Here is a 22,604-nt window from a genome sequence, read left to right on the forward strand (position 1 = left end):
GGGCTCGAGGACCTCAGGCCGTGCAATATTGGTGAGAAAACACACTGGATTTTTGGAGATTTTTTGTATGAACGCTGCAGGTCACAAAAACAGCCATATGTTATTTAATATACGGCACTGGTAGAGTTGGTTATTCACGTGGAAAATAAATGAATTTAGATCCCTACTTCATACCAAACAAAAAATTCCATACGACTTAAGGACTTAAATGTGAAGGCAAAACTTCAAAACATTTAGAAGATAATTTAGGTGACTGTCTCTATGACCTCAGTGTAGAAATGATTTCTTAAACAAGACACAAACACTGACAACCATAAAGGAAAAGACTGACTTATGTACTACACTAACCAAGAACTCTGATCCATCAAAAGGCACCATAAGAGGGTGAAACGAGCCACACGCTGGAGAAAACACATTTACAACACAGGAAACTCACAAAAGCTGGGCCACCAAAATATATTAAAAAACTCCTAAAAATTATGAAAAAACCCAACACAATCGAAAAATGGACAAAAGCCACGAACAAGCAGGTTACAGAAGAGCAAACAAAAATGGCCCAAGAACAGGTGAACAGGATCAGTCAAGGGAATGCAACACGCATCCCCCACGAGACGCCATTTCACATCCACCTGACAGCTAAGGGTCGGCAAGGATGCGGGGCCACAGGGACCTCAGCGCCAAGGGCGGCAGAGTGCAGCCATTCTGGAAAACAATCTGAAATTACCTCATAAAGGTGGCTATGCACATATGCTGCAGCCTGGTATCTCTGCTGCCGGACACACCACTTAGGAGCGATTTTCCCGAACTTCACAATGATCACCGTATAGGGAGGGTAACAGGAAGATCATGAGAGACTCACGCAGCGCAGCGGGGCGGACAGGAGGGCCTGGCCGCCCGGGTTCCCAGCGGCTACCCCGAGGGCCCTAACTCAGGGTATGAAACTCGCCCCACAGAAGCTCTGCCCGTCTGTACCAGGAGACGCATCCAAGAGCGCCCACAGCAGTACTGGGGGAGCAAAACATGAGACACCACCCAAGTGCCCACCAACCAAGTAGACAGGTAGACTCACACAACAGGACACTTTACAGCGGAAAAATGAGAGAGCATCAACATGGACAAATCATGAAAATACACTGTGGAGCTACAACAGTTTACATGTACTATCACCCTAACAACACAGTATCATTCAATTCATATGAATGAATTTTAAAATTTGTTCAATTCATGTGAACAAATTTTAAAATTTGTCAACCCAATCAAAAATCCTGCCATAGATGATGGATAGAAGTTTAGATCTATTGGCTGAGGGATAACTTCTGATAGAGCGATACTACATCGTATCTCCTACTGAGAGTAACTGACCTGCCATCCTTACAAAACACTCAGACTGCCTGTTTTTCCTGGCTAAAAGATGCGTTCGAAGACTTATACCAAAGAATCAGTGTGAGTGAATGCCTCATGTGAAGAAAGCCACAGTCATCAAGATCTGGAAAAGTACTTGGCAGGAACGCACCAGTGCTCGTCGGCGATCAGCACCCCCGACAACTGGATGTCACGGCTCGAGTTTGGTTTATACTTTCCGACTGTAGTTGTTCCCTCTTTTATCATATATAACAGTATCTCCGACAGCTGAGGGTCTTCGTTGAGATTGACCAGGTTTGGCAAATGGTTGTCCATTTGAAATGTAATTCCTGCTTTCTAGTAGAAGTCAGAAAAAAAATTAACTTTAATCACAAGCATGAAACTGTTAGATCCACCTAAAACATTAAACATTTAAGTCGCGGTATGTGGGACTCAGTTAATTAACGGTCTCTTAGACCCTCTCCTCACGACTTCCCCGTAAGTGTGACCACCATACTTCTTAGACTCCCAGGAAGACGCTGACCCTCTGTCCTGGCACCATCCTCAGCCTACTCACGGCTCAACCCAGCATCACCAGATGTGCCTGATCTCACCCACCGACGTCTACAGCAGGTCAGGTCCTGCCGCTGCGTCTCCACTGCCATCACCTTGGTTCAGACCCGTAGCACCTCCCGCCTGAACCACTGAGGCAGCCTTCTGCCCGCCCTGCCAACAGTCCCTCTTGGCTTCAGTCCTGCTTACACCCTACACCAAAGTAATTCTGAACTAATTCTCAAAATGTCGATTCCCTGGTCAAACACTTTCAATGATTTCCCACTTTCCACAGGATAAAACAAATTCCTTGGCCTGGAATTTGAGAAAGTACATCTGTATATTTACTGTCATATTTCTTTACAAATTTTCAAATCAGTTTAGAGAGTTGAAACGATACCTGTAACTCCTTTGTTACTTGAAGTTTCCTGTTTTCAGCTTGTTCAAGTTTTTCTTTCCACATTCTTACCAAAGACAAACGAGAGTTTAAAAGAGTTAAAAATATCCAGGTTTATAAGACTGAGAATCAAGAGACAATCGACTGAGATGAGGAAACCACTAGGGAATACTTAAAACGTAATGGTCTGGGGATAAGCTGCTCTGTTCACAGGGAAGGCAGGGATAAAGGCAGACTCTGGTACCTCCTCAGCCTCCCGTCCCCACCTCCACCCCCCGCCCCCTCTCCCGACCCTCGCCCCAAGCCAGTCCAGCGATTCCAGGCAACACCCACAGCATCGAAGGCAGTGACCAGAGCCCACCTTTGCATTTCTGCCATGTCTCTCTCCTGCTGATACAGCTTCATTCTCAAGGATGTTATTTCTTGCCGACAGAGCCTATATCGCTCAGGGTCAATGTTCTGACTGCTTCTTTGAGCAGCTTTTAACTTTTCAATTTCTGCTTTCAAGTCTAAATATTTGTAGAAAGAGGCATGATCAATAACATTTGATATATAGTAATTGCCACGCTAGGCATAACCCTCCAATCTTCTATTTTATTTGAAGTTTTAAATACTAAGTAAAACAGAATACTTGCAGAAATTTTACTTTACCTACAAATCTCTACCTAACCTTTACCTGAAAAACTGCTCCCCTCTTCATGAATTTCCTTCCCTCATAAGCAGTATGGCCACGTAATGTATCGTCCAAAAGGGACACCTTTGAGAAGGACCGGGGGCACCACTCATCACACTGGCATGACAGCCATGACCCGGGACTGCCCCAGGCAAACCGTACTCATAAGGACACGTTAGATAAAGATGACAGATTTGCCAGGCTGGAATTCAGAATACTTATCTTTAATGAAAATGGTCCCATTTGTAAACGCGAGGGGCTCCAAACAGGAAAAGAGAGCACGAGACGGCAAATCCATCCTCCTCCAGCCCACACCTCTGAGGGACCTATGCACCTTCTGCAAGGTCCCCGAGCAGGTGAGCGAGAAAAGGCGGACACTCGGCGCTGGCGAAGGGCGGCCCGTGCTGGAGGCCCAGGGCCAAGCGGCGTTTGGGTCAATGAACCAAGCGGAAGCAGAGGTGAGAGACAGACAACGGCGGCAAGGCCACGGGAGGAAAAGTAAAGGATGTTGTCGCCCCTGTGCTGTACAGGAGCACGACTCAGTCCATAGAGGGTTTCCTACGCTGGCTCCTTCCCCTTCACCCACCCCATTTCCCAGCTTTTTGACTTTCTCCGTTACTCTCCTTCCCGCCGTCCTTCCATCCGCCTTCCTCATCAGTGTGGAATGATGGCTAGCAGCTATTACACAGATACGAGAGAAAAATCTTTAACTTCCTTAAACTGCGTATTTTCATCACTGAGATGAATATTTGAGACTAAACTCTTGCAAGATAATCTTTAAGTCTGTAGGGAACTGCTGACCTCTGATCAACTTGGCGCTCACGTCCTCGTTGACCCTGGCGGCGTTGACTATCATCCGGGCCTGGGTGGCGTATCTCAGCGTGCTCAGGGTCTCCTCCACGCTGCTGGCCGCCGGGCTGACCGTGGCGATCATCGACGTTTTGGAATTTCCGCTCAGACTTTCCTTCAGCAGCCTTCAAGGAAAACAGTCACAATTAGACTTTGCTTCTGCAACGACCTCATGACAACTACCTAGAGAGCACAAGGCAGACCACCGGGACACGTGACGCAGTGCTACGCTCCTCACTCAGACACCGGTTAGAACTGTTTGGTATTTGTAGCTATTTTTAGATCTCAGCGCACTTTATTTCATCTCACAATTCTCATTTATTTATTCTGGCCGCACAGCTTGTAGAATTCTAGTTCTCTGACCAGGGATTGAACCCAGGCCCTCGGCAGTGAGAGCGCAGAGTCCTAACCACTGGACCGCCAGGGAAAGTCCCTCGTCTCACACTTTTTATATTGTTCTGTGAAGCGATAGTCTGTGCAAAGATTTTAAAATATGGTTAACTCTCCAATATTTAGTAAAACCCCTCCCCATACTAGACTGTGAGCTACTTTAGGGGCGGGACCGTGTGTCTGGTCACCCTTGCATTTCCAGGGTCACCAGAGCCCTTCAAAGCAGCTGCTCAAAAGTGCAGAAAATGATGGATGAACATATAAACACAAATTTTGTTTTCTATTACGTGCAAAAGCCTTATTTTAGAAGGAAAAAGATCATGAGACTAAAAGCTCTGTATTTATGAATGCAGAGTGAATTATTCCTAACTTTCAAAAGTTATTCTTAATTTTCAAAAGGCATTAAAAAAATCATTGTTCCCTTACAGGTTTTGAGGTGGCAATTATAATATAATAAGTCAAATATAACGATACACTGCTGTCAACAGTGATGCAGTCCGTATCAGAGTTGGGTATTAAATCAATACAGATGTAATCTGAATGTAATACATCTGAAGTTAAATACATGTTCATTAATGAAAATACTTTTTGAACACTTACACGCCAGCCAGTGTGTGCTAAACTTCACTTCACACACATAGTAATATGTTTGGTGATACCATATATGCTCAAACATCTGGCACTAACAACAGTTCATTCATCATTTAACCCTCATTACAACCCTAAAAGACAGGTATTGATATTATCCCCATTTTACAGATGAGGAAACAGGCTGGAGGACTATTAAGTGATTTGCCCAAAGTCACACAGTTTGTAGGAAGCACAGCCAGGTAGCCTGGCTCTGGAATCCATACCGCTCACCACTGCTCTGTCCCAGAGTCACATGAAGTCAGTCTATGCCCTTTTCCTCCACAGTACTCACTCTATTTTGTACAATTCCTTATACTCCAAAAGCTACTTGCCATGTGAGGACAGACTCGCGGTAAGGAATGAATGTTCTCTTCCCGCTGGCCTGCTCGGAGAGCGCAGATATGACCTTTCCCAGGGTCAGCAGGGACTTGTTAATACTCACGCCTTCCTGGGGACAAGATCAAACATTTTCATTGAAAGGAACTGCTCAGCAATAACAAAATATATTTCTTCCTTCATATAATTACTGAGGAAATACTTTCTTCCATAAACTACCAACTTTCTTCAGACTCAAAATTTACTAACTGACTCTGAGAAGCAATCATAACCAAGAACTACGGGTTCCTCTTTAAGTCTCAGCAACACAGTCTATATATAAAGTGCAGGGACAGAGAGGTTATTCTTGGTTAAGATTACACACTTAGGGACTTCCCTGGTGGTGCAGTGGTTAGGAATACCGCCTGCCAGTGCAGGGAACATGAGTCCAAGCCCTGGTCCGGGAAGATCCCACATGCTGCGGAACAACTGAGTCCGTGTGCCACAACTACTGAGCCTGCACTCTAGAGCCCACGAGCCACAACTACTAAGCCTGCACTCTAGAGCCCACGAGCCACAACTACAGAGGCTGCATGCCCCAACTACTGAGCCTGTGCTCTAGAGCCCATGCTCCGCAACAAGAGAAGCCACCGCAGTGAGAAGCCCGTACACCGCAACGAAGAGTGGCCCCCGCTCGCCGCAACTAGAGAAAGCCCACGCGCGGCAACAAAGACCCAACGCAGCCATAAATAAATAAATAAATTTATATTAAAAAAAAAAAGATTACGTGCTTAGCCAGTAATCTCCTAAAAACAGTGGCCAGGACTGAGCTCCCCAGCGTGAGGGCTCACCCTTACCTTCAGCCGTTCCCCGCTTGTCTGGGTCTCGGAACAGCGCTCACTGCCCGCCAGGTCCACCAGGTTTATACGGCTCCGAATTCTGTGATCCAGCTCTTCCCCTTCCACAAATTCTGTCTGGGACAAAAGGACATTAAAATAACACATCATGGGCTTCCCTGGTGGCGCAGTGGTTGAGAGTCCGCCTGCCGATGCAGGGGTCGCGGGTTCGTGCCCCGGTCCAGGAGGATCCCACATGCCGCGGAGCGGCTGGGCCCGTGAGCCATGGCCGCTGAGCCTGCGCGTCCAGAGTCTGTGCTCCGCAACGGGAGAGGCCACAACAGTGAGAGGCCCGCGTACCGCCAAAAAAAAAAAAAAAAAAAAAAAAACACGGTAAAATAACACATCATAAGTTCTTTTAACGACTTGCCATCAATATAAGTCTGCAAAACGGAAAGTTAGACAAGATTACAAACCACTCACTTACTTTTGAAGCTATCCCTTCTTGAATCTGTGACAATTTATAAGAACATATTGAGCAGTGCTCAGACCACGCAAAATAAAAGGAATGACTTTAAAGGGCTAAACCCATAACTACGCAATTATATTAAGGAAACGGCCACAGACAGAAAAAAGGCTTAATGTACAAAGGTGCTGTTCATCCCAGCCCTGAAGTAGCAAAGCATTTAAAAACAACATAAATGTCCAACAGCAGAGAAAAATCTGAGGAATTTTAACAGTCAAAGGGAAATTATGTAGCTGTGAATAATAATGTTTTGCAAGTAGTTTTAACAGTATAAAATTGTTGCAGATTTTGTAAATTTGTTTACATGTGATTGTAAAACAACTGAAAGATTATATACCAAACTCTTTAGAGCGGTTTCATTTGAGCAGTGGAACCCTACGGCTGAATTATTTAAGATCTTTTACTTTCTGATATGTTTTTTCAAATACTGTACAATTATCGTGTATTGTTGATAATATATTATCACGTATTGATATGACAATATCAATATCATAAGTCAATAATCACTTTATTGATTTTTAAAACAGTGAGAAAAACATACTCCTATATATGCCACTCAGCGTTACTGTGTATATGTCCTAAAATCCAGTTATGTTATATATTTATACGATTGGACTTTTACCTTTGATTCAAAGAAGTAACAGAGAGGCATGGACATATATACACTACCAAACGTAAAACAGATAGCTAGTGGGAGGCAGCCGCGTAGCACAGGGAGATCATCTCAGTGCTTTGTGACCGCCTAGAGGGGTGGCATAGGGAGGGTGGGAGGGAGACGCAAGAGGGAGGGGATATGGGGAAAAATGTGTACGTATAGCTGATTCACTTTGTTATACAGCAGAAACTAACATACCATTGTAAAGCAATTATACTCCAATAAAGATGATAAAAATAAAAAAATAAAGGAGAAAATAAGGAAAACATGAAACTTGAATATAGTGGCTATCTTACCTAAGAAATGAATCAACAACACAGTACCTTGGTCTGGGTCATCACCAGGGTGAACACTGAGTGCGAGCGGGAGCTTTTGTCATTCATGCCAGTGGCCGCAGTTGCCTTCCTCTTATTTCCCAGTTCCAGCCAAATCTAGTGAGAAAGGAGAGAAGGAGGTCAGGCCTGCAGACAGGGGCTCACCGGAGCAAAGTAACGAACAGCAGAGTAGAGTGAGCACATATATACACACATTTATAATCAGCTTATAAAATAAAAATATTAATACATGCTTATTTAAGAATTTGCATTCCCACTGTCTATTTTTTTTCTGTCATAGAAATTTGAATGAGGAAATAATACCTTTAACAGGCTATTTCTATAACTCTAAACTGACATGATGATCGGTTTAAATTTTTCGTTGATAAGAGTAATTCTTCTGCTTAAAGTTTACACAAACAAAATCAGTTCCTTATAAATTAACCTTTTATTTATGCAAACAGCAAATAAGGGGAAATATTCTTATGAATATTTATGACTGATCTTTCTATCTAGTGGAGAGAAGATCAATTACAATGGACCTTACCTGGATATCAGAGTAAGAGCTGACAACATTCCTATTTCACAAAAGCAAAGGACAAAGTCAGTTTTACTCATGATCACACTCCCATCCTTATAAAACATCAGCCACCTTTCAACCACATAATCACTCTACGAATACCACAGTGGAATAATCCATAGCTATTACTATATTGATTCTTACAGAATCTTTCATTTTCTCCATTGTAAAAGGGAGGTAATAAAATAATGTTTTCATTTTAACAAATTTTAAAAAGTATGATTTTTCTTAATATAATGAAGCACCTTATAGAATCTTAACATTGTACTATCCAAGTCTAAATCATGAGACCAAAAGATAAACTTTAACCCATATGTACAGGCAAAGGCATAGGTATAGGTACCTGTATATGTGAGTGTGGTTAGGCGTAGGTAGAGGTACAGGTATATGTATAGGTACACATATATATGGGTGTGGTAGTGTGGGTGTGTATGGGTCTCAGCACAGTCCCAGATTTACTAAATGGAGCTGAATTTTTTCTAGCCACTTTTCTTTTCCTTTAAGAAAGCATTTGGGACTTCCCTGGTGGCGCAATAGTTAAGAATCCGCCTGCCAACGCAGGGGACACGGTTTCGAGCCCTGGTCCGGGAAGATCCTACATGCCGCGGAGCAACTAAGCCCGTGCGCCACAGCTACTGAGCTCACGTGCCGCAACTTCTGAAGCCCACGTGCCACAACTACTGAAGCCTGCTGCTCCTAGGGCCCGTGCTCCGCAACAAGAGAGGCCACCGCAATGAGAAGCCCACGCACCGCAACGAAGAGCAGCCCCCGCTCGCCGCAACTAGAGAAAGCCCGCGCTCAGCAACGAAGACTCAACGCAGCCAAAAATAAATAAGTAAAATAAACAAATTTATAAAAAAAATATATATGTATACATATAAAAAGAGAGCACTTGGAGTTGAAAAGCAAATAAATGACTCTCAGCATATTTCTAACTCTAAACATTGAGCTCAGCACTTTCTCGCCTCCACAGCTTAAAGTAACATAAAAAAAGTGGCTCGAGAGGGAAGGCTTAACTTAATGGGTTAGCAGGGGAAAGGGAGGAAAGTCAAATACTTCCTACACGGTATAATTAATGCTCTATGCGAGGCACTTCAGAGGTGCTGTGAGAGATATAAACAAATATAACAACAAGCGGCTAACACTCTATTTGGAAAGAGGAGGAACATTTAACTGGATAATATTAAGGGGAGAAGAGTAAGGAGTGACGCAGCGTTTCACGGCTGGGGAGGCTGCCGAGAGCACAGCGGTCACGCGCCCTGGCTGCACACACTCACGTGGACAGGCCCTCGACGTAGGGGCCGGAGGCCGGGTGCTCCCGCACTCTCAGCTGTGGGCAAACACGAGGCACGTTAACAGCAAGGCAAATACTTCATATAAAAGAGAATTTCACATGACCTTCTTTTTCTATATTTCGAGTCTACGGTAAAGAGATCTGTCTCTACCCGGAAATAAATATAAAGGTCCTCACAGAAACACATCTGTAAGGCACTAGGAAACTGCCTCAAGACCACAAACTGTTCACATCTGCACAGTATCTGACAACATACCATAACATCAAGTATCTTACTAGTTTTTTAATTCCTAAGTCCTGCCGTAGCTATTGTTTATATGCTTTTAAATAGCTTTCTAAAATACGTACAATAAATTTCAGACAGCTAACATTTTTTTCCGTTTTACATTATACATTTTAAACTTTGTGAGCAGAAATTTAAGAACACGTAGAGGTCAGAGAAGGAAACGCCAAGTTTTGTGTGAGTCTCTTGATGCTGCCAAAAGCAGACTGCACGACCTTGAGCGAGTCAAGTGACCTCTTCAGATGTTAGCTTCTCGCTCTCCACAGCCCTTTCCAAAGTCAGAAGCTTTTAATTCTAATAGCGGTTGTTTAAAAAGTTTATGCCTTTGTGAAACTTTCTACTTCACAGAAAATATGAGCTATGAGATATCAATTTGCTAAATAATCGAGTGAAATACATACTCTACAATAACAATACAGTTTTCTAAACTTTTATTCTTTTTTGGCTTTGCAGACTCTTAGGAATTTGGTATTTGACATAAGTGGTCCAACTAAATCTTAGAATGTTTTATCTTTAACTTCTACACAATACTTGCTTAAGTAAAATGAGGTTAGAGTTCATAACTAGTTTAATGTCCATTAACAATAATGTTCAGCTTATTTAGTAAATAGCAATGTAGTTAGACTAGATCTCAAGCATTTGCTATCACGCATTTTAGTAATTAAGCTATGTATCATCTTGAGAACCAATATAATTATATGCGTCAATAAAAACAGAAATTAAAAACAAATAAGTTTTTAAATCTTACTGTTTGCTTTCTCTGCCCATTTTCACCTTTACAAACCAGAAGGTCGTGAATTTTTTCATTATATACTTCAAAGAAGCTCATTTCAAGGTGATAGCTGACCTAGCAGGAACAGAAACACAGCATACAATTTATTTGAAAAGTTCTTGCACTTTTTACAAATCATATCTGATAACAGTCTAGTAACCAGAATATATAAAGAACTCTTACAATTCAACAACAGAAAGACAAACAACCAATTAAAAGATAGGCAAAGGACTGAACAGACATTTCTGCAAAAAAGATACACAAATAGTCAACAAGCACAGGGAAAGGTGTCCAACATCACAAGTCAGTAGGGAAATGCAAATCAAAGCCATGGTAAGAAACCACTTCACACCCACTAGGATGGCTGTAATCAAGGAAACGGAAAACAACAAATGCTGATGAGGGTGTGGAGAAATCAGAACCCTCCAGCCCTCCAGTGTTGCTGGTGGGAGTGTTAAATGGTGCAAATGTCGTGGAAAACAGTGGGCAGTTCCTCAAAAGGTTAAGCACAGAATTACTGTATAACCCAGCAATTTCACTCCTATCTACCCAAAAGAATTACAAATAAATTCAAATTAAAAATTACTCAAATAGGGACTTCCCTGGTGGTCCAGTGGTTAAAAATCCGCCTTCCAATGCAGGGGACATGGGTTCGATCCCTGGTCGGGGAACTAAGATCCCACTTAGTTGCCGCGGGGCAACTAAGCAAACGCTGCAACTACGGAGCCTGCGCGCTCTGGAGCCCACATGCCACACCGAGAGAGAAGCCCGTGCGCACGACAGAGAGTCCACGCGCCGCGAGGAAAGATCCTGCGTGCCGCAACTAAGACCCGACATAGCCAAATAAATAAATATTTTAAAAAATTACTCAAATAAAAATTGTACACAACTGTACAACTGTGTATTGTAATAGCAACAGTATTACAAAAGCCGAAAGATGGAAACAGCCTAAATGCCCATCAACTTATAAGGAAGACGTGGCGCATATATGCAATGGCATGTTACTCAGCCATAAAAAGGAACGAAGTGTCGATACATGCTGTGACACCGACGAACCTCAGGCTGCATGATATTCCACTTACAGGAAACGTCCAGAACAGGTAAAGCCACAGAGACAGAGAGTAGGGGCTGAGGGGAGGGAAATGGGTTGTAACTACTTAATGGTACGTGGATGGTCTCTGACGGTGATGAAAATTTTTTTAGACCCAGACAGAGGTGGTGGTTGCACAACATTATAAATGTACTAAATGCCACTGAGTTTTATATTTTAAGATGGTCAATTTTATGTTATGTGAATTTTATCTTAATATAGGAAAATTTCAACAACAAAAGTCCTTGCATTTCTTACTAACTCCTAGGAAATTAACCTAATTCAATTTAACTTAGTATGTGCATGGCTATATGCACATGACTATATGAGAAGGATATACAGAAGTATGTGGCAAGGTTCTCGCCCACGAGTTTCCATCTCAGAGAAACATAACATACCCTCCAACAGATAAGGCAGAGCAATAGAAAATTAAGAACCAAAATGAGAAATCATGACCATAGATAAAACGGCCAATCAGAAAGGGGAGATGCGGGTGCCAGAGAGGCTGGGGAAGGAGGAGAAAAGGCTGTGAGGCATGAGGAACGCAGCGAACTGGACCCTGTGGGCGAACACTTGATCTGCTAAGTGCAGATCTTAAATCAGATTGTGATTCCTGATTGCCGCAGAAAACAATCACCAGACTCAGTAGAGCTGAGCTCCTCCTCCTTTTGACTCTGAAAGACAAGGTATAAAAGCCAAAAAGGGAAAATTTGCTTCCATGTAGCTTTTTTGAGTTAGGGCATGTTCCCTTGTTGGAGAAATAAATTTCACCTACAGGCCCAAAGTGAGTCAGCAAACACCCAGCGCTAACGAAACTACAAGCTTCAAGGGAGATCAAAGAGATGTAGGTTCAATTCGCCAAATATTTATTAGGCCTACCAGGCACACAGCACTCTTCTAGGTACCGTGGGAGAACCTGAGGTGAACTGGACAGGCTTCATCCTCAGAGAACTCACAGTCTAATTGGAGACGCAACACAGCACTTGAGTAACACAGACAGAAGGATACAGTTAGCGTCCCGGGAGAGGAACAAAGCACTTCCGGATAGAGATCAGGTACAGGTGAACCCATGCAATTACAGGTTATTTACAAGGGCTGTGGATACAGGTATTGGGGCTCAGAATTCAACATGAATTAACGTCTATTATATATAAAACAGTGTACTGCGTTATGGGGCTTCCAGGGGGCCTTGGAGAGGAACACGTGGGAGGGGAGCCGCGAAAGGTGGGGAGGTCACGTCGCAGACGATCATGCTTTGTCTGCTCCTTCGAGGCGCCTGGCATCTGTGGCTACACCCACCTCCGAGACCCCTACCCGCACGTTGTTATCTTCTACCACCCTGAATAATCCCAAACTGAGAAAACCACAGTCACTTCGCTGGGCTCTCTATGTGGCAGGCACTGTTCAAAACCTTTCACACAGAACGCATTTCACACAGCAAACCTAGGAGAACGTCCTCCTCGTCCCCAGGCTCTGTGCTGAGGCACTCAGAGAAGGTAAGCACATTGCTCGAGGTCACACTTCCAGCATGGAAGTGTGGAACCTGGACTCCAGCTCAAGCCATCTCCAAAGTCCACGCTCTGAACCGTCTCATGTGTTCCTCTCACTGACAAAGTCGCTCCCCACAACTGGAGCCCCCCCGGACCCATGATCACTCCAGAGACCCCTCGCCTTCGCCTGCTCTCCCTCCCTGGCTTCCACCACCTCTAAACAAAACAGATGCTAAACAGAGGGGCCTAACCCACGGGCCACGCCTCCTCTAAGGACCCCGTGCCCCCAGCTTACCTGTTCCCATAGCCGCCGCCCTCATCCTAACCTAGTATTTACTTCACTTTATTTAGCATCTCAGTGACTGTACTCGACTGTGTACTGGCCCGTTTCTCCATCACACTCTCTTCACTACAGGCACCGGGTCTTTCCACTCCGTGCTCCCAAGTACAGCACAACATTTTCCCAAGTCCCCTTATCATAAGAATCACTAGAGGAAAAGTATGAAAATTATAAATTCCCAGGCTACCCTCTAAACCAACTGAACCAGAATCTCCAGAAGCTTTTCAGAAAGTACACCCACACACACATTCCTAGGCGCTCTTATCCTCAAGAGAGTTTCGGAAAAAACTGGTCTAACTGGCTGCCCGGCAAACAGCTGGCCGCACTAGGACCGGGTGAGGGGGCGTGGGCACCCAGCACTGGGGCAGTGCGGGGCACGAGCGAGGCTGTGACCTCCACTCCCGGCTGAATCTGCACGTCACTCCCCTCTCTCCTACTGCCGCCGTCCTAATGCCGACGCCTGCCGTCCTTAGGGAAGGCCGGGCCGCCGCCCCACTGCAGACACGCACGACGGGGCGTAACCACCGCCACATGCACCCCACACCCATGGAGGTGATTGGGCAGAGAAGGCGGAAGAGAGGACCCTGCATCCCTGTCCAGCAGGAGGAACCGCCTCTGAGTCTGGAGCCCCCGTCCCCCAAACCACTGTCCGAAAGGAGAGCGACCAGAAGTTACAACATCTTCTGCTGAGCATTTCCTCAGCGGCCACAACTCCGACTTTAACTGGTTTGACCGTTTTCTAGTCTAATAAGAAGGCTTACGGATACTATGAGAACATACCTCCTGGGTTTGTTTTCTGGCTATTTCAGCAAAAAAGACCTTCACAGAATCTTGGAATTATTCCTGGTTCTTCACTAAATCCCATCATCCTGGAAATACATTATGAAGAGGGAGGAAGTAAAAACTAATTAGGTTTTTAAGTTCTTTGGGGAGAAATTAAACCTCAATTTCCTCTTCTGTAAAATGGGAATAAATAAGAACTATCTAATTGAGAGCCTTTAGCACAGGGCCTGGAAGACAGTAAAAACTTAATAAGTGCTAGCTACTATTAAAATTTGAGTATTTCCTTCTAGGACAGGTATTATTACCATACCGTTGATCAGATGACTTGCTTGTAATTCTCACAACAATACTTCCAATTAACCTCTCTGGGCTTCAGTTTACACGAGAAAGAGTTTATAGTAAAATGGGGCCAACGAAACAGTATCTCAGGCATAAACAGAAACCCAGAGACAAAGTAACTTGCCCAAGTTTAGAGAACTGGTATGTAAAACGGTGAGATTTGCGCCCAGGCCTGTGCAGTTGCTATTAAACTATGCTGCTTCGCACAAAACATGTAAGCATTTCTGGACCATCGGACTTACGATACAACTTACGTATAGGACTTTCCAGAGCCAGTCTGACCGTAAGCAAAGAGACAGGTGTTGAAGCCTTCAAAGGCCTGTTCCAGGAGCGGGGCTGCCAGTGCCTCGTACACGGCCGTCTGGTTCGCGAAGCGGGGATGACACTCATCAACGGACCAGAAGGAAAGGTCGTAAACAAAACTGTACACCTGTCTCATGCTGGGATGTTCCACAGCTATTTCTTCCCCGTTCAGGAAGACCACCTGGGATGTTTCTTCACTCTTCTCTCTTTAAAAAGCGGCACAGAGAAAAATATCGTTACTATAACCATTCTGAGTATTATTCCCACAGAATGTAATAAGGACCTCAAACTAGTTAAATACAGCATTACTCTAGACCAGCACACGTAATGATAGTGCGTTTCCAAAATCTATTTCCTGCAGCTCCAGTGCCACTGCTCAAAGGGAAAATGGAGTTCCAGATTGCTTGTCTGGAAAAATGCCCCCTACTTTTACAGGATTTTCCATCTTTTTCCTTTTTCTCTTAAGCTCTCCCTTTTCTCATCCTGCCTACTACAATCTACCTGTCTCAGCAGTTCAAACCTGGAAACTTGTTTGAATATATTATAAAGACATTTTGGAGGTACAAATCTATATAAAGCTGGTAAGAAACACAATTTCAACAAACTCAGTTAGATACAAGTCTGAACGATAAGCGTCTTTGGGCTACCAGTTACATTTCTATGAATCCAAAGGTCCCTCCTCCTTTAAATTATCTCTTTGGGTCCATCCTTCTTCCATCTAAGACTTAGTAGGAAATCTTTCACTGGCTCCAGAGCTGCAGAAAAACAATCTCAGTCCTTGTCCGGCCCCAGGTCTCTCCTTGTGCCCCCAACTCTGCTTTCCATCAGAAACTACTGCGGAAACCACCTCCCTCATCCTCCCCCGCGGGCCTGCTACAGGTGTGCCTGCTGGGTCTGGAATCAGCACGTGGTCCCTCGCTCCATCCTCTCCAGGGCAGCCACCCATCCCAGGCTTGTCCCTTCTGCCCCTCTTCCCCGCACAGTCTTGAGGCTCTTTGGTACTGAGCTCTCTTCCCTTATCCCTGACCCCACATTTTCAGCTAAAAGGCCCACAGCCCTCTGGAACTTGCCTTAACTGCTGGCCATTTAGGTTCAAACCAGAGGTCCGTCTGCACTGCCGGGTCACCATACCCTCCTCTAGCTCACTTAGGTCCACAACAGAGTTAAAAACTACTGACTCTGTGAAGTCTTCACAGTCATCTCTCCAAGAATGTAAAGGTAACCAGATGCCACATTCACACTGGGCGGGTCATCTTTTTCAGCACAACCCGCAATCTGCGAGTGTCTCACCCACAACCACTTTTGGGGAGGGATTTTTTTTTGCCATCAAAATCAAATCTAGGGCTTCCCTGGTGGTGCAGTGGTTGAGAATCTGCCTGCCAATGTAGGGGACACGGGTTCGAGCCCTGGTCTGGGAAGATCCCACATGCCACGGAGCAACTAAGCCCGTGAGGCACAACTACTGAGCCTGCACGTCTAGAGCCTGTGCTCCACAACAAGAGAAGCCACTACAATGAGAAGCCCGCACACCGCGATGAAGAGTAGCCCCCGCTTGCCACAACTAGAGAAAGCCCGCGCACAGAAACGAAAACCCAACACAGCCCAAAATAAATAAATAAATTTACTTTTTTAAAAAATCTAATCTAATAAATGAGCGTATAACCACCACATAGCAGAGATGATGAGGGGGTGACCACCACTCTGGAAAGGGTTTTGGAAGGACCTCTTTGGGGAACGAGTGACCTGCTGTGGCTCTTTTCAAGGGAAAGGTAGAGATCCCACCGTACATTACAGATCTGAGAGCAGACCGAGTTAGACTGAAGTCATTCAGACTTTTAAAAAGCAGTATAGCCAGGGAAACTCACGTCTGCAAAATACGGTGATTTCGATTCTTTAATTTTACAGCCAATCATCAAAAATAATCCACATACTACCACTGAACCGAGAAGTTCTATCTATATAAAAGAATCACCAGCCAGTTTGAAAATGCATGAACACAATGACTTCCCAAAGGCAGAGAGGAACTGGACGCGCCCCACGCCACCAGCCTGGCCTTAGACCGAAAGGGGAACGTACCGCGTGCTGAAAGGCCTGACTCTGACTGCCACCGTCACTTGACTGTTTTCCACTTTTAGGGGGTCTGTTTCTGTAGAGGTTCTCCGAAGTGCAGTTTCTTCTTCAAGAAGGAATATGTTTTCTCGTGACCGTTCCCTTTTGTTTGCGAGAAGAGAACTTTTCGGCCTTTGTTTAACTTGAAGGGTAGGCATCCTGCTTTTCAGAACTGACGCAGCTGGACTCTTAAACTGAGGAGTGCCATGCTTTGGTGTCGATCTGTGCTCTGTAACACACTTCGAAGGTGTTCTTTTCTCTAAGCTTTCAAATTTAGGTGCAAGTTTCGCACCATCCTTCCCAGCACTTCTGTGATGTAAACTTCCTGTTCCTGACACTCTGATATCCAACTTGCTCTGAATAGGTTTTGTTGCCAAGCGTCCTGATCTAACAGCTTCAGTCTGACTCTGGGAACCAGCGGGTGGTCTATCACTTAGGGACTTAAGGGCAACATTTTCGTCTGCCCCACCGACAGCGGAAAGCGTTTCTTTGTATTTTCCACCAGCCTTCACCTCAGGGTCTTTTGGCTCTGCAGCAAAAGGTACAGAAGGTATGACAAGAAAGTTTCTATCATTATTCACAGTCTTTACATTTATACTAGTTTCTGGTGAAGCACAATTGTTTTCTCCTTTACCTCCCACATTCTGCGCTGCTTTCCACTTTTCCACAGAATCTGTCTTAGCCCGACGTTGTAACGCAAGACATGTTTCTGCTGTTTTCGCAGTTGTGTCTCCCAACTCACCAAGCAGAGAGGATTCTTTGCTCCTTGTCACTCTCCTCTGAAGTGTTAACCTACCCACAGGGTTAGGGGGAAGGGGTGTATCTTCCGTTTTTTTACAGGCAGAGATAACATAAGTGCTATTTATGTCTCTGGTTTTACTTGCGGATAGCAATAACGGATCATCATTTTCACATTCCGACATATCCGACTTTGAATGCTGCTTCAGCCTGCTACCGTGGGGGAGAAGAGGCAGCGATGAACTCTTTGGGGAAGAAGGGATACCAAGGATATTGCTGTCATTTCTACTCTGTACAGTGTAAACTGACATTGTGGCAACAAGTTATTTTTAGAAAGGATGTTGCTGAAGAAACTTTAAGCTCTTCTTCGGACGTTCATTTAACTTCTGGCCATTCCTTCTGCATCAGTTTCCAAAACTATCTGCTAAAATTAAATAAATAAAATTTAGATGGCACAGACTACGAATAGGCCGTAAAAACATGAGAACCTTCCATGGTGAAAGTAACTGCGCAGAGCAATACATCAGAGTAGGTCATGATCTCCAGCTCAGATATTGTTCCCATGCAGCTTCAGACAAACCTCTGACCTCAAAGAGCTTACAGTCATTACTTACAATCATTACTCAGCTGAGCTCCCATGAGGTACCAGGCCCTCTGATGGATACTATGGATTTTCAAAGGCAAGACCCCTGTTTTCATTTCCTTAGTCTAGAAGGAATGCACAGATAACACTTCTATCAGGCCAAATGTACCAGGGGACTTTAAAGATGTAAAAAGCACATGTCGGGGGCTTCCCTGGTGGTCCAGTGGTTAAGACTTCGCACTTCCACTGCAGGGGGCACGGGTTCGATCCCTGGTCAGGGAACGAAGATCCCGCATGCTGTGTGGCACAGCCAAAAAAAGAAAAAAGAAAAAAAAGCACATGTCAAAGACATAAGAATGGCCAACAAGCACATAAAAAGATGCTCAACATCACTAATGGTTAGGGAAAAGCAAATCAAAACCATAATGAGATGCCACATCCCCAGCTCATTAGAATGGCTACTATCAAAAAAAACAAGTGTTGACAAGGATGTGAAGAAACTGGTACCCTTGTGTACTGCTGATGCAAAATGGTACAGCCACTATGGAAAACAGTATGGACAGTCCTCAAAAAATTGAAATTACCACGTGACCTAGCAATTCCACTTCTGGGTATAGACCCAAAAGAAATGAAAGCAGGGTCTCGAAGAGATGTCCTTATGCTCATGTCCACAGCAGCATTATCCACAACAGCTAAAATGGGGAAGCAACCCAAGTGTCCACTGACCAATGAATGGCTTACCAAAACGTGGTATATTCATACGATGAAATATTATTCATCTTTTAAAAGTAAGGACATTCTGCAATATGCTACAATATGGATGAACCTCGAGGACGTTATGCTAAGTGAAATAAGCCAGTCACAAAAAGACAAAGAACACATGACGTCACTTGTATCAAGTACATACAGTAGTTAAAACCATAGACAGAAAGCTGCCTGGGGGATCTGCGGGAGGGGAGAACAGAGAGTTAGTGTTTAACAGGTATAGAGCTTCAGATTTACGAGATGACCAGAGTTATGGGTATGGACGGTAGTGACGACCGCACAACAATATGAATATATTTAAGGATGTACACTTAAAAACGGTTAAGATGGTACATGTTAGAAAAGAGAACATGTCAGCAAAGGTTTTTTTTTTTAAGTACCCCCAGCTTGGGGAGCAGGGAGGGGGACTAACGGGGACACTCCAGCACCAAAGTTAAAGACCGGAGTGAAGCACTTCTACATCAGCTGAATGCACGTTACATGCAAGAATGCCTCAGAGAGATGAGTTTGAGAGGTGTCACAGACAGATTATTCCCAAATAAGTAGCAGAGACAATAAATATAAGTGCTGTAAATTAATTGCTTGTGCTGAGAAAAATTATGCAAGATTAGTTAAGTAGACAGCCTGCCCTCTAGCAGTTAGACAACAAAGTAGACAGGAATGTATTTAACTATGTGTCAACAGTAGCGATCCAGCATTCACGTTCAAGAGAAAAGAGAACTGCAGTAACAGCTAAGAGGTCTGGGTTCTAGTCAACGCTGAATCAAACTGGTTATATTGACGTAAACAAGTCTTTACATTTGCATGCCTGATTCGAACTTGTAAAATGACACCTGATCATTGACACATATTTCATTGTGAAAGTAAATAAAGGAAACCTCATTTAAAATAGAACTGGGGGATCTAAAGAGCAGCTCTCACGCTTTATCCCTTGCCATGTTTTACAGACTCTACAGGAAGAAGCTACTTCACATCCCAGAGCAAAGAGGAAGAAAGGTTTCCTCGTCGCCTATAGCAACCGCCCAGCCAAGGAGAAGATGCTCAGCTCAGCCACTAGGAGGTGATCACCACCCCGACTGTCGTTCAATTCCCTCCTTTTCTTCACACAGGCAGACCTGTCTTAGGCGCTTTGCTGCCCCATACAGACACTGCGCTTTTTACAAACTAAAGGTTTGTGGCAACCCTGCGTCAGCAAGTCAGAGCCATTTTCCCAGCTGCATCGGCTCACCTCATGTCTGCGTCACGTTTTGGTAATTCTCACAATATTTCAAACTTTTTCATTAGCCCCCTACTTGTTATGGTGATGTGTGATCAGCGGTCTTTGATGTTACTACTAGGACGCACTGAAGGCTCTGATGATGGTTAGCATTTTTACCATTAAAGTGTTTTAAATGGAGGTATATACATTGTTTTTTTAGACACAATACTATTGCACACTTCATAGGCTGCAGTATAGCACAAATATAACTTTTATATGAAACAAAACATTCCTGTGACTCCATGGGTGGTCTCACGGAGCCCACACTACCTGGGAGGTGCCGGGACAGACAAGCCCCTCTCCTCTGCTCTGGACTGGTCCACCCTTTCTGCTCCAGCGAGCTCGCCCTGAGCTGCAGTTCTCTGCTGCTCCCACACGGACTCTTCCTGCTAATCCAGCAACTGGCTGTTGTATTTTTAAAGTCGACCCCAGAGATTACAGCTCTGGAGGAACAAAATAACAGAGGTTCACTTTCAAGCAAGCTTTTGAAAGTTCTAAATCACTAACAATCATTACCGGAAACTTCAGCAGGACCTAAGCATCTCCCGTCACCTTTTAACTAAAAGCAGGGAATCTTCGTGTTACGGAAGCAAATACAAAGGCAAGAAGAGATTGCGGACCTTCAACCGCAGCTGAAAACCCGGTGTTACTTACACGGAACGAGATGGCTCTTTGGGGTTTTTTTGGGGGGGAGGGGGGGGTCGCTGTGAGACCGGAGGGAAGAGGGGCCCAGACCCCGGGACCGGTTCTCAGCGGTCACGCCGGGACCGAGACAGCGACGCGCCCCGAAGGCGGCCCCGGCGGGGGCAGCGGCGCGAAGGGCGAGGCCCGGTCCCGCCCCTGTCCCTCCTGGGGACCCCCCGCCCCGTCCCCCTGGAGGACCCCTGCCCCGCCCCGCCCGGACTCCCGAGCCGGTCGGCCGCCCCCCGCCGCCGCCCGCACCGACGCGCCGCCCCCAGGCCGCAACACCTACCTCGCGTACCCCACCTAGCAGGCCCCAGGCCTTCCCGCGCCGCTCACGCCTCCGCCGCCGGCCAGCGGTTTGAACGCGCGCCCCGCCCTCTGATTGGCTGCCGGGCGCCGCGCAAGCACGTCCTCCCGGAAGCGCGCTCCCGTAGCGCGGATCCGAGCTCGCATCTCCTAGGCAACGGGCCCGCCCTCCGGGCTGCGCGCACTGAGCTGGGCGCGGCCATAACCGCGCAGGGGCGCGGGCTCTGGGCGGCCGGGGCGCCCGCCCTCGGGTGGGCTTGGACTAGGAAGCGGACAGCAGCGCGCTTGTACAGCCTCGGTGCACAGTGAGTACGGTCCGTCCGCCTCACAGCAGGACTTCTCGGTGCAGAAATGGCTGTTTGCCCCCAAGTGAACCAGAATCATTCATAGTTTTCTAGGATTTCCTGTGCAAAGACTGGTGATGGGAAGTGCGCTAAATGTCTCACATGGAATTTTTTCGGTTAATCCTGTATATCTTACGAGGTAAATATTAATATGATTCCCCAGTTTACAGATGAGGGACTGAGGTTTAGAGTTAAACTTGTGAAAAATCGGACAAGTAGCAGGCGGTGTAACTAGAATTCCGAAGCCCACGTCGTGAGATATAACTTACTTTCTATAAATATTACAATAAGATTTTGAAGCATGAAAAAACAATAAAAATACATGCTGAAAAGTAACCAGATCTGTGAGAGGGACTCTAGTCCAGCAAATATTATAAAGCAACTCTATTTTTTAAACAGCAAAAAACGCAGATAATGGAAATGTATTCAGTAGGCTAGAGAAACAGAAATGGATTCCAACTATAAAGAAAAATTGAGTGGATGATAAAGTACTCATTCTAAAGCTCACTTTAAAAATCATGCTAAAAAAAACATGCTACAGTTTATTAAAATTAAGTTATAGAGCAACTATCAGAAAAAAAGAATATTTTATTTATCAGATATATGGGAAATGATCAAGTCTAGAAGCAAAAGAAGATATGGCAAAGGAAGACTGACAAATACATAAAAAATTTAAGCTTAAGTATCGTTCGAAATAACAAAAATAAAATGTAGTAAACTAACTAGAAAAATACATTAAGTGTGACAAGATGTAAAGATCTCTTTCAATGTTACAAGGCAAATAAGTTTATAAATGGAATAAGAAAATAAATAAAATGTAAAAATGGGCAAAGGGACTTCACGCAATAAAGAATTCATATACACACAAAAATAATTCAGATAAAAATAGAATGTAAAACCCAGCCATTAAATGCAAGTGTAAAAAAAAAAGAGGTACAAGCGAAAAAAATGTTTTTTTAATTTTGGTGCTAGTGATTTTGCATCAGAATTAAAAGTACACATTTCTAGTGACAGCAACTGGTAAGCTTCTTGAGGGCAAGGACCACACCCATTCACAGTGTATCC

The 22,604-nt window shown here is 44.7% G+C and overlaps 1 protein-coding gene across 1 annotated transcript in view; it reads right to left on the bottom strand.

The window, feature by feature from the left end:
• Positions 1-21,238, bottom strand: part of KIF14 (kinesin family member 14) — a 52,249-nt gene extending 31,011 nt beyond the window's left edge. Inside the window, 15 exon segments of the mRNA XM_032603598.1 lie at positions 1,514-1,698; positions 2,294-2,357; positions 2,652-2,799; positions 3,765-3,937; positions 5,165-5,280; positions 6,005-6,121; positions 7,488-7,595; positions 8,026-8,056; positions 9,336-9,388; positions 10,384-10,482; positions 14,108-14,140; positions 14,142-14,196; positions 14,704-14,958; positions 16,829-18,023; positions 21,179-21,238. Of these exon segments, the coding sequence (XP_032459489.1) occupies positions 1,514-1,698; positions 2,294-2,357; positions 2,652-2,799; positions 3,765-3,937; positions 5,165-5,280; positions 6,005-6,121; positions 7,488-7,595; positions 8,026-8,056; positions 9,336-9,388; positions 10,384-10,482; positions 14,108-14,140; positions 14,142-14,196; positions 14,704-14,958; positions 16,829-17,910 (2,519 nt within the window). The 5' untranslated portion in view covers positions 17,911-18,023; positions 21,179-21,238.
• Positions 21,239-22,604: the final 1,366 nt, after the last annotated feature.

Source organism: Phocoena sinus, chromosome 1 (assembly GCF_008692025.1).
Source record: "Phocoena sinus isolate mPhoSin1 chromosome 1, mPhoSin1.pri, whole genome shotgun sequence".
Taxonomy (NCBI): Eukaryota; Metazoa; Chordata; class Mammalia; order Artiodactyla; family Phocoenidae; genus Phocoena; species Phocoena sinus.